The following is a 10,734-nucleotide window of genomic DNA, read 5'->3' on the forward strand; positions in this document are numbered from 1 at the left end:
ACAAATTCTGGTACAGGATGGTTATGGAATATTATTGTACTCTAAGGAATGAAGAGAAGGATGATTTCAGAAAAGGCTGGACAGACCTACATGAATGGATGCAGAATGAAATAAACAGAAACATGAGAATGCCGTACACAGTAAAAGCAATATTGTAAAATGACCAACTGTGAAAGACTTAGCTACTCCCAGCAATACAATGACAGGACAAATCTGAAAGACAAGACAAAAAATACATCTACCTCCACAGAAAGGACTGTTGGAGTCAGAATGTAGATCAAAGCATACTATTTTTCATGTTAGTTTATTTGTGTTTTTATTTTGGGGTTTTGGTTTAATATGAGAATTCTCTTATTACACTGATCAATATAGAAGTATATTTTGCATGATAATATGTGTATAACCAGATCAAATTGCTTACCTTCTCTTGGAGAAGGGAGAAAAGGAAACATTTTAGATCTTATAATTTCGGAAAACATATGTTAAAATTATTATTACATATAATTGAGAAAATAAAATATTAAAAATGTTTCAAGGATGATTGATACTAAGTATCAATTTTAGATATTTGTTTCTCTTAAAATGCACATAAAGCAGTAAAGTAATAAACTCCTAATTGCCATCCTGTGCCTCTCTATTTACTATTGAGTAATACCCTTAAAAGGAGAGAAAAGGTTTAGTAAACTTATGTCTAAAAACCAAACCGAAACAAAGATTTATGAAAAACCAAATTAGATGAGAAGTTCTGACCAAAGTCTGAATGGGTGATTTCTGATAAAAAGTTTTATTTCTTCACAATTTTATTTTATGCTTCATGGACTTAGTCCAAATTATATTCTTTTTAAAAATTTTTAAATTCATTTATTTATTTTTCTCTGAAAAAATTATTTAACTAATTAATTTAGAATGTTTTTCTATGGTTACAAGATTAATGTTCTTTCCATCCCCTCCTGTCTCCCACCTCCCATAGCTGACGTGTACTTCTATTGGTTTTATATGTGTCATTGATCTAGACCTATTTCCACATTATTGATATTTGCACTAGGGTGATCTTTTAGAGTCTACATCCCGAAACAAATCCCCATTGACCCATGCGATCAAGCAGTTGTTTTTCTTCTGTGTTTTTATTCCCACATTTCTTCCTCTGAATGTGGATTATGTTCTTTTTCATAAGTCCCTCAGAATTGTCCTGGATTTGCATTGCTGCTAGTAGAGAAGTCCATTACATTCAATTTTACCACAGTGTATCAGTCTCTGTGTACAATGTCCTACTGGTTCTGCTCCTTTCACTCTGCATCAGTTCCTGGAGGTTGTTCCAGTTCACATGGAATTCCTCCAGTTCATTATTCCTTTGGCACAATAGTATTCTATCATCAACAGATACCACAATTTGTTCAGCCATTCCCCAATCGAAGGGCATCCCCTTATTTTCCAATTTTTTGCTACCACAAAGAGCATGGCTATAAATATTTTTGTATAAGTCTTTTTCTTTATTATCTCTTTGGGATATAAACCCAGAAGTCATATGGCTGGATGAAAGGGCAGGCAGTCTTTTTCAAATTATATTCTAAATAAAGTTATGTTCAATTTACTTCTCTCAGTTACCTAGTCAAATAAATTCACAAGCACATATGTGCTGATTTTAAGGTTGGATTTGGGAATTTTTGCACCTGGGATGCAAATCAGGCATTTTAAGAGGCTGGCCGCTAGTCAAGGGAAAGAAGAATAGTAGGGGAAGGATATAGGGGTAGAGCAGGAGAGAGCAACAAGCCCTGGGACAAGGATGCCTAGGAGTAAGGGAAGCCTAGGAGATTGGGATTAGGGGACTCAAAGAACCCAGGGGAAGAGAAAGCTCAGAACTGTCTATACGTTTTGACCCAAGGAGGAGGAATCAGACCTCTGGAGGAGAGGTCATGGGCATGACTGGGTATGAGAAGAGCTTAAACAAGCCTGGAAAGAACATTCTATTCTGTCCTAGAAGCTCTAGTGGCTTGACTCATATTCCAGCTTAGCCATGGAGACACTTATAAGTTTGTAACTTATTTGATTAATTATTTTAACAACCTTTCCCAACCAGCCACTCATGTTTTCCCCTACAAGTTTCCCATAAATTTAAGGAGGGATCCCATCCCTATCTCAGGCATATGTGTCAGAGAAATGAGACAAGCCTGCATTTTCTCTGGCAGGCTAATCTCTGTGTGAAGGAAACTCACTTCCTGAGTAGAGACTGTATTCATAGGAAAATAGTAGAAGGAACCAATGTGTCAGGTTTTGAGAATTGAGTCCAGGATAGACAGGGGGTGGGAAATACTTGACACCTTTGTGCTTTGTAATAGTTGAGTGAAAACATGGGATATTATTGTATACTTGTTGGTGATTTTCAACCTTCTTTCAGAGGGGTCTTGTGAAAGTATTTGGTTAGTCTCTTGTCCCTGGGCTCACTTCTCAGAGCAAAGCAGACATGAGTTCAAATCAATAAAAACTATTTTATTTTGATTCAATTATTCAATATCTTTACTGAGTGTCTTCTGTCTGACTAGTCATCTCCTAGGTACTGTGGAGAATAAAGGAGGGGAAGACAAATTCCTTGCTCTTCAGGAGGTTTAACTCAAGCTGCGGATATATATATATATATATACAGATTTAAACATTAAGCAACTTGACCAAGCAACCAATGTTAGCTATTGAATTGGGTGGTACTGTTAGGGTTCAAAATGGGTGGCCTCCAGAGGAACACACGAGACAATGCAATCAAAGCAGGAGAAAGCTTTATTGCCAGTGCGCGAAGAGAATCCCGAGTGGTGCATTCAGAAGAGGGAATATATATGTTTCTAGGATATAGGTGCCTTTGTCTTAGGGTTAGCTAATAGCTAGACAGGGGGAGTAGGGATGTTTCCAGGTGCCACAGGATATGATTCTTAATCTTCAAGGCTGTTCTGTCTAGGAATCTTCAAGGCTATTCTGTCTAGGGGAGGAGTTGTGGCCCTGGGGCTGTCAGCCAGAGATAACTGCCCTGTTTGAGCCCGGCATGACGTTATCCAAAAACCCCCCTGCTTAATTGCCGAGTTTAGCTTTTTGGCTATAATATTCTTATAAGCTATAATATTTCTATAAGTTTTTTTGGCTATAACAGTACAAATGTGTAAGGATTCAAAAGCAAAGATTTACTGTATAATGGCAGATCCAAGCATTGCCACATGGGAAAAAAGGTAGCACATTCAGGTAAGTTCTGAAGGCTGGGTAGGACTTGGTTAGTTGAAAAAGGGGTATAGAGGGCTGGACATTCCTGTCAAGAGAAAAAAAGCATTTTCATATTGTTTTATGAGCTACAAATAGAATTCATTAACATCTCCTTCTCATTGACTCCTACCTGAGAGGCAGAGGATTTTAACCCCTTTGAGCCACCAAGTCTTGAACTAAATGATTCACCTAATTCACCATTGGGTCCTTTACCCTTTGCCCAGACATGCCAGTCCTTCTGGGGGATCAGAATTCACAGATACCCAGGCGATACTTAGAACAGTCTCTATCATTCCATGTGCCATCTGAGTACATTTCCACGCAATTTTCTTGTCCTTGGCCATCTGGCCTCCCTGAATACCAGTTGGTGTACTTTACAGGAGATCCATCCAGGTAATGGAACTTCCCTGTTATTCCCTCTTTTAGGCCAAGAAAAGCATATGTGTTGTGTCTCACCACCAGCTTCATGATGGCTGCATTCTCCTCTTCATTCCTCGGAGTGGCAACAGTGCCTCCCATCTCCTGGCAAGTTTTATTAATCATGAAGAAATCGACAGACTGGCCAGTGGTGACATAAAACTTTTCTCCCAGTTCAGCCATGCTTCCATATAAAGTGAGGGCTGGAGATCAGAGACAACATATTCAGTGCAGTTTTCCTTTTGTCTTACTTTTCTGAGATTGTATTTCTGTGTATCTGAGCATGTCTGAATATTTCTCTTTCAATAAGTCTCTTCCTTTATTCCCGTTTTTCTCTTCCTTATCTCTATCATTCCATTTCCTTACTAGTTCTTTCTATGTTCCTGTCTCCGTATGTCACACTCAAAACAGATAAATCAAATCCTTAGTCTGGCACTAAAAAGCCTCCATTAGGAAAACCTCTCTTCAAACTCTATTGCTGACAGTGACCATTATTAGCTGTGTGACCCTGGATATTACTTAACTTCCCTGGGCTTCCATTTCCTCACCTCCAAAGAGAGGATTGGATTCAATAGCCTTTTAGGTATCGCTAAACTGGAAGTTCGGTAAATAGGACTCTTTACTGCTCTCATCATTAGTTTCCTTATATACAAAATGGAAATTTTTAAGGGGCAGCTACATGACTGCTAGGAGAGCTAGATATACTTAGAGTTGGTTACATTTGAGTTTGAATCCAGCTACAGACACTTACTAGCTGGGTCTTCCTGAATAAATTATTGAACTGCTGCCTGCCTCAGTCTCCTTTTCTGTAAGATAGAGATAAGAGTTTCTTCCTCCTGGAATTGTGGTGAGGATAAAATGAGATAATATTTGGAAAGTGGTTTACAACCTCAAATAGCTAACAATGCAAGAGGACTGTTATGAGGTTCAAAAGAAGGATATGAAGTTTAGCAAACTTTAATGTATTTTGTTGCATTTATTGGTCTTAACTTTGTCTTTGTGGCTGACTTTGTTATGTTTATTGTTGCCATTCTAGTCTTACTTCCTATTCATTTCCTCCATGTACTTTCCAGTCTATACTGGCCCACTCACTGTTCCCCACAGAGGATATTCCTTTGCATAGAGGGTAGCCCCCCATTCTTGTATGGACTTTGCCTCCATAGTACCTTGGCCTCACTTCAAAGCACACTCAGATGCCACCTTCTCAACAAGCTCTTTCTTGATTTCCCAAATTGTTAAGACTCTTTCCGTTTTGAAATTCCCGTGGAGAAACTTTGTATATACTTATCTCAGTATATGTCATATCTTTCCATTAGAATGTAAACTTCTTGAGGGCAGAGATATTTGGTATTTATCTTCATGTTCTGAGCACCAAGTATGGTGCCAGGAGTTTAATAAATGTTTGTTTAATTTTTTAACCCACTCATATTCTAGGCTGTTCTTGGCCTTGGGAATATGAAGATTAATAATGAAATTGTTACTCTTCTCAGCAAACTACATTCAACTTGACCAAAGGTGAGGCAGAAACATTCTATACGCAGATATAAACTACACATGACCAATACGATGTAATTTTTGGGGAATTTGGAAGAGCTTTTTGGAAGAGATATTGGAGCTCAAAATCTCAGAAAAAAAGTAGGGAGAACATTTGGGGATGAGGGTGGGTTTTGTGGTGTAAAGAGGGGGCATAACAACTTTGCAGGCTTTGTTGCAGAGTTCTTCTGTCAGTTAATAAAGGGTTTTAGAATATTGGGAAAGTCAGTTGACCCTGGGAAATCATGGAGAGAATAAGGGTCAATCTGAGCTCCTTCTTTGGATTGAAACCTGGCCTATATTTTGCAGCTTTTCCTTTAAAAATTGTTAGTTTAGGTAATTCCTTTGAATCTCCCTAGCCTTCCTTATTCCCATCTTCATTTTCCCTACCTGAATGTCTGAGAAGTTTGAAAGGAGAGTAGATCTGAGTGTTAGTTTCAAATCTTGATAGTTTAGTCAAATAGGGCTCACCCTTGTTACAAACTTATCTATTAAATCATTGTATCCAACTTTCTTACCCCTTTTGGCTACAAACCCTCTCGGGGCTGAGTAGCTGGTCCCTACTCAGTCTCACATTCCTTTCTCCCTTCCCCCACCTGAAGCTTTCTCTAGGCCGCTGTTAGAGTTACCTTGTATCCTCTACCCTGTTCCAATCTACCCTAGAAGACAATAAACCCTGTTTGTCTTTAATCAAAACCCTTTGGCTACCTCATTAGTTGATTAATAAGAGAGGGAGGAGGAGAGAGAGAATAACATTCTCTCTGGAGTTTGAGGGAAGCTGAAGGTATCCATTTGGAGGAAGTGAAACTTCAATACTTCCTCTAGTCCCTTCCTGTGAAATTGACTAGAAGCCTCAAGTCAGTTTCAAGCCATTCTTGGCTGGCTCTAACCTTGCTCTGTAAAGTGTCCTTTACTTGAAGGGCTCAGTCTGTTTCCCTTCAGTGTTTGTCTCTAACCTGAATATCCTGTCTGTGTTTCCCTGCTGCTGTTGCCTGCCTTAGATTAACTCATCCTCTCCCTTGCAACTCTTTGTACCTCAGTGTTTATATTCCCTAAACTCAGACAATCCCTTACTTCTCCTATCACCTCAACTACCATTTGTACCTTTCTCATCCACTTTACTGCCTTAGGGATTCACAAAACCCTATCCACAGTGCCTAACCTCAATTCCAACCATATCTCTGCCTTAATTTCCCCACTACCTAGCATATTCCCTTGATTACCTCCAGCCTTTGGTCCCTTGCCTTGCCTTATTCTCTATTCCAACCAGCTACTACTTATAGCCTAAACCCCTAGCTTCAGTCCCATATAACAACCTGCAATATTCCCTTATTACAGTTTGGATAGAACCTGTCAAAAATCAAGGATATGGGAGATCAGTGGTGTGTTTGAGGGACATGACATAAACCAGTGTAGTAGGAATGGAGAGTTCCCTGGATGGTGGTGGTGGTGGGGTCCTGAGTGGAGAATAATGTACAATCATCTTAGAAAGAGAGGCTAGAGTTGAATTATGAAGGATCTTAAATGTCAAATAGGGGTCCTATTTTTTGATTGTTTGTGAGTCAGGGAGTGTCAGAACTTTGCTCTATGAATGCAACCTTGTCACCAGGGGACAATAGATTGGAGATGAGAGAGACTGAGGCACAGTGATCAAGCAGGAGACTATTACAATAGTCCAAGCAGAGTGCTCATGAAAGCCTGAGCAAGACTATGTGAGTGGAGAGAAAGGGATGGTTGGGCAAAATATTGTGGAGGAAAAGCCAACAAGACATGGCACCTGAAAAGGTATGAAAGTTAGGGAGAGTAGAGGTAGGATTGACTCCAGGGTTTGGAAGTTGTGTTATGAGGACGAGGCTGGTACTTTAGCAAGGAAGATAATGAATTTTGTATTGAGCATGTTGAATGTGGGGAATTCAGCAGGGGATCAATGTGGGATTATTGCTCACAATCAAAATGATATTTTGATTTTGGAGTCATTTGCCTAGGTATGATAGTTGAACGCATGAGAACAAAAGGTCATCAAAAAGGAAAAAAAGAGAAAAAGGAAGAGGACCTATGAGAGTGTTGGAGTATAGCTAAAATATGGAAGAGGCATGAATGATAGTCATACAAAGGAGATATAATTGAAATGAATTATTTTAATTATTGTGATTAGTCTTTGTTTTATCACACTTTATTACTGTGAATGTGTGCAATGTGGTAGAAAGAGTTTTGGTCCTTAGATCTAGCTGAGTCCTAAGTTCAAATATCATCTCTGACACTTACTAGTTATTTGACCATTTCTAAATCATTGAATTTCTTTGAGACTTAATTACCTGTAAAAGTACCACATGATAATTTTGGATGGACAAAGGAAGTATTACTTGTAAATTGCCTTTGAAACTATAAACATAATTGGCATTGTTTAAATTTTTACTAGTATTATTATGGTAGTTGATTTGAGGAACTTAGAAATCTTGCTGAGTGGGCCAGCCATAATAATTCCCCAAGAGCCTCCCCTAGTTGTTTAAACCTCCTAACCTATTGCTACTTTTGAAATATTATGGAAAGTGTAGCTTTTAGATACTTTTCATTATTTGAGAAGTTAAAAGAATATTTGATAGTTGACCTGATCTAGTTAAGTTTTTTTTCCCAAAAGAAGTAATAAAATAGTCTTCTCTTTTCCAAAAAATAATTTTCTTTAAAAGACTACATTAATCAAACTAAAATATCCTGAGAGGCTAGAATCACTTTGTTTTCCTCACTTTTTGCCTGCATTTTCCTCCCTTATTTTCCCTCTTCTCAGTCAAGATCCAAATCTGAGAACCAAATAGTAAGGAATTGAGCCCCTATTTTCATTCTCAGACTGAGACTAGGGACCCCATTGTCCCCAAAATGCTTTGTTCTATAATCCTGTTTTAGAGGGCATGTCCATCCACTTACCTTTTACCAACCTTAGAAGGCGAGATTCTAAATATGAGGTCATGTTAAGTAGCTCATCAATTAGAAAAGGATGTATTCCTGGGAAGAAGAAAATCTTTTTTAAGTCACTGACAAGGCAAAGAGCCAGATCAAGCCAACAAGTCATCCATACATTGATTTCTTAAGAAAAGTAGCGTTTGTAAAAGATAGAAACAGGATGAAGGCACCTTCCCTGCTTGAGGAGAGGAAAGGCATGGAGTAAGTGTTGTGTATGAGGAACATCAAGAAGGCCATGAATGAAGGGAATTAATATGTAGAAAGCTTGAAAGGCAGATAGAGGCTAGATTATGAAGGGCTTTGAATTCTAGACAGAAGAGTTTATAGTTAATCATGAAGGCAATTAGGGAGCTGCCAGTGTTTGTTGAATAAGAGAATGAAGAGAATGCTGTAGTGTTTTAGAAAAATCACATTGGTAGTTGTGAGGAGTTGTGAGGAGGGTGGATAGAAGAAAAGACAGATTTGAGATCAATCAGGAGACTATTTCCATAGTTCAGGTGATGGATGAGGAGAACCTAAAGTAGGTTGGTAGTTATATGAATAATGAGAAGAAGGTGAAGGAAAGAAGGATACTTTGGAAGTAGTAATTGCAAGATCTAGCAAATGATTATACATGTGGAGAGAGAGAGAAAATGAGGAGTTGAAAAAAAATTAGATGTTGAAAACTTGATAGTTCTGAATGATAATGGTTTTAATTTTGACAAAATAAGAAAGAGAGTATTAGGATTTTTTTTAAGGAATAGATTACAGCATAGTGTCTGCAGTGGGGAAGGCTTGAATTGAAAACCTGCCCATACACTACAAAACAATTAGCTCCTCTTAGTTGAAAAGGAGATAATAATACCATGGATCTCAGGGTTGTGAAAGTTGAATAGCTTAATATATATCAAGTATAATCTTAGGCAAACAATTCTTATTGTCTTTAGATTCTTATCTCTAAATTGAGTCAGTTGAATTAGGTGATTTATATAAGGTGTCTCCCAGTGCTAAATCTAGGGTGGATAGTATAGTGGAGTAGGAAAAAAACACTGGATTTTAAGTTAAAGAATCTGGGATCAGATCTTAAATTGATTACTTAATGCCAATGTGACCTTGAATGAGTATTGTAGCCCTTCTGGAACTCAATTTCCTCTTTTATAAAATGGGAAGGAAGATTGGATTACATGACCTCCAAATTTTCTAAGGCAGGTAGGTATCTCAGTGGATCTGGTGCTGGGTCTGAAGACATGAAGAGTTCAAATCTGGCCTCAGATAAGTATCTCACAGTATATCTGTGATATACTCAGATAAGTATATGTGACTCTGGGCAAGTCATTTCACCCCATTTGCCTCAGTTACCTCATCTACAAAATGATCTGAAGAAGTAAATGGCAAACTATTCCAGTAACTCTGCCAAGAAAACACCAGATGAGATCATGAAGAGTTGGACACTACTGAAAAAGATTAAGCAGCTGAAACCTAGTAGTATACATGATGCATGATGTCTTCTACATAATAGATTTTGTTGGTAGGTGACGTAAGGGCATAAAGTGCTGGCCTGGAGTCAGGAAGACCTGAGTTCAAATATTGTCTCAGATACTTAATAATTGTGGAACACTGGGCAAGTTATTTAGCTGCTTTTTGCCTTAGTTTCTTCATCTGTAAAATTGAGATAATAATAGCATTTACCACCCAAAGTTGTTGTGTGGATCCAATGAGATAAAAATTATAAACTACTTAGCACAGTGCTTGGCAGATAGTAAGCACTATACAACTGTCAGCTATTTTAATTGCTTTATTGGAAAAAAGAATGAATCACTTCTTTATGCAATTTCCCATGCAATGTAGCTCTCTAGTCAAACTGCATATTTATTTTTGAGCTAAAGTTTCCCCAAAGTAATCAATATCTACTTGATTCCTCTGTGGTTAGTAAACAGTTACCCATGCTTTGAGGAAAAAAACCTGTTTGAGTGTGTTACTGTTTCCATTTTGTCTACTGTCTACACACTATCATCAAGATCAAAGGAGCCTTGTAGAATGGGCCCTGGGAGACTCTGGTCCATAGAAGGATGGCTTGTTAGGTTTCCAGATGAATCTTGTCAATTGATCCATTATCAGAGGACATTTGGCCAGTCAACCTGGTCTTTTCCCCTCTGTCTCAGAAACATGCCCCTGGCAGAAGCTTTCTATTCCTTCCTTCCCTGGCATGGGGAACCATTTACTATTGAAAAGACACACTTTTTATCCTTTATTAACTACAAGTGAAGCAGCTGGCATTTTGAAAGATTTACTTCTCTACTTCTTTCTTTTTTCCCTTTGTAATATTAAGCTGCTATTTTTTTTAAAAAAAGATAGTTTTCTACCACAAGTCTGTGAAGGCATCAAAGAGACTGACAAAGGGAAAGGGATTGACAAAAGGGAAAACCAATATGGAAAAGAAATTTTGATTATTCCCTCTCCTGCAATGCATGCTGGTTGAGGGTAAACAAACAGAGTTTCTGTAATTTGTTCATAATTTTAAGATTAATCATTCTATAAACTTATTTCTTCTGGTTTTGAACAAAGTGGGAGAAAGCCCAATAAAAGTTTCAAGCCCTAAAGTTGGCA

At 38.0% G+C, this 10,734-nt stretch overlaps 1 protein-coding gene across 1 annotated transcript; it reads right to left on the reverse strand.

Moving 5' to 3' along the window:
* Positions 1 to 2,882: 2,882 nt before the first annotated feature.
* Positions 2,883 to 4,196, reverse strand: LOC123238259 (pulmonary surfactant-associated protein A-like). The gene is made up of 2 exons (XM_044665765.1): positions 3,697 to 4,196; positions 2,883 to 3,286 (listed from the first exon to the last, which is right to left on the reverse strand). Exons 1-2 carry the CDS (start codon positions 3,838 to 3,840, stop codon positions 3,125 to 3,127), a joined length of 306 nt encoding a protein of 101 aa, XP_044521700.1. The 5' UTR covers positions 3,841 to 4,196; the 3' UTR covers positions 2,883 to 3,124.
* Between the last annotated feature and the right edge of the window lie 6,538 nt (positions 4,197 to 10,734).

Source organism: Gracilinanus agilis, chromosome 2, assembly GCF_016433145.1.
Source record: "Gracilinanus agilis isolate LMUSP501 chromosome 2, AgileGrace, whole genome shotgun sequence".
NCBI lineage: Eukaryota > Metazoa > Chordata > Mammalia > Didelphimorphia > Didelphidae > Gracilinanus > Gracilinanus agilis.

Coding starts and splice junctions, on each gene's coding strand:
- LOC123238259 (XM_044665765.1), bottom strand. CDS start 3,840: ATGGCTGAACTGGGAGAAAAGTTTTATGTCACCACTGGCCAGTCTGTC. Junction 3,287..3,696: donor CAGCCATCATGAAGCTGGTG/GTGAGACACAAC, acceptor TTCTCTTGACAG/GAATGTCCAGCCCTCTATAC.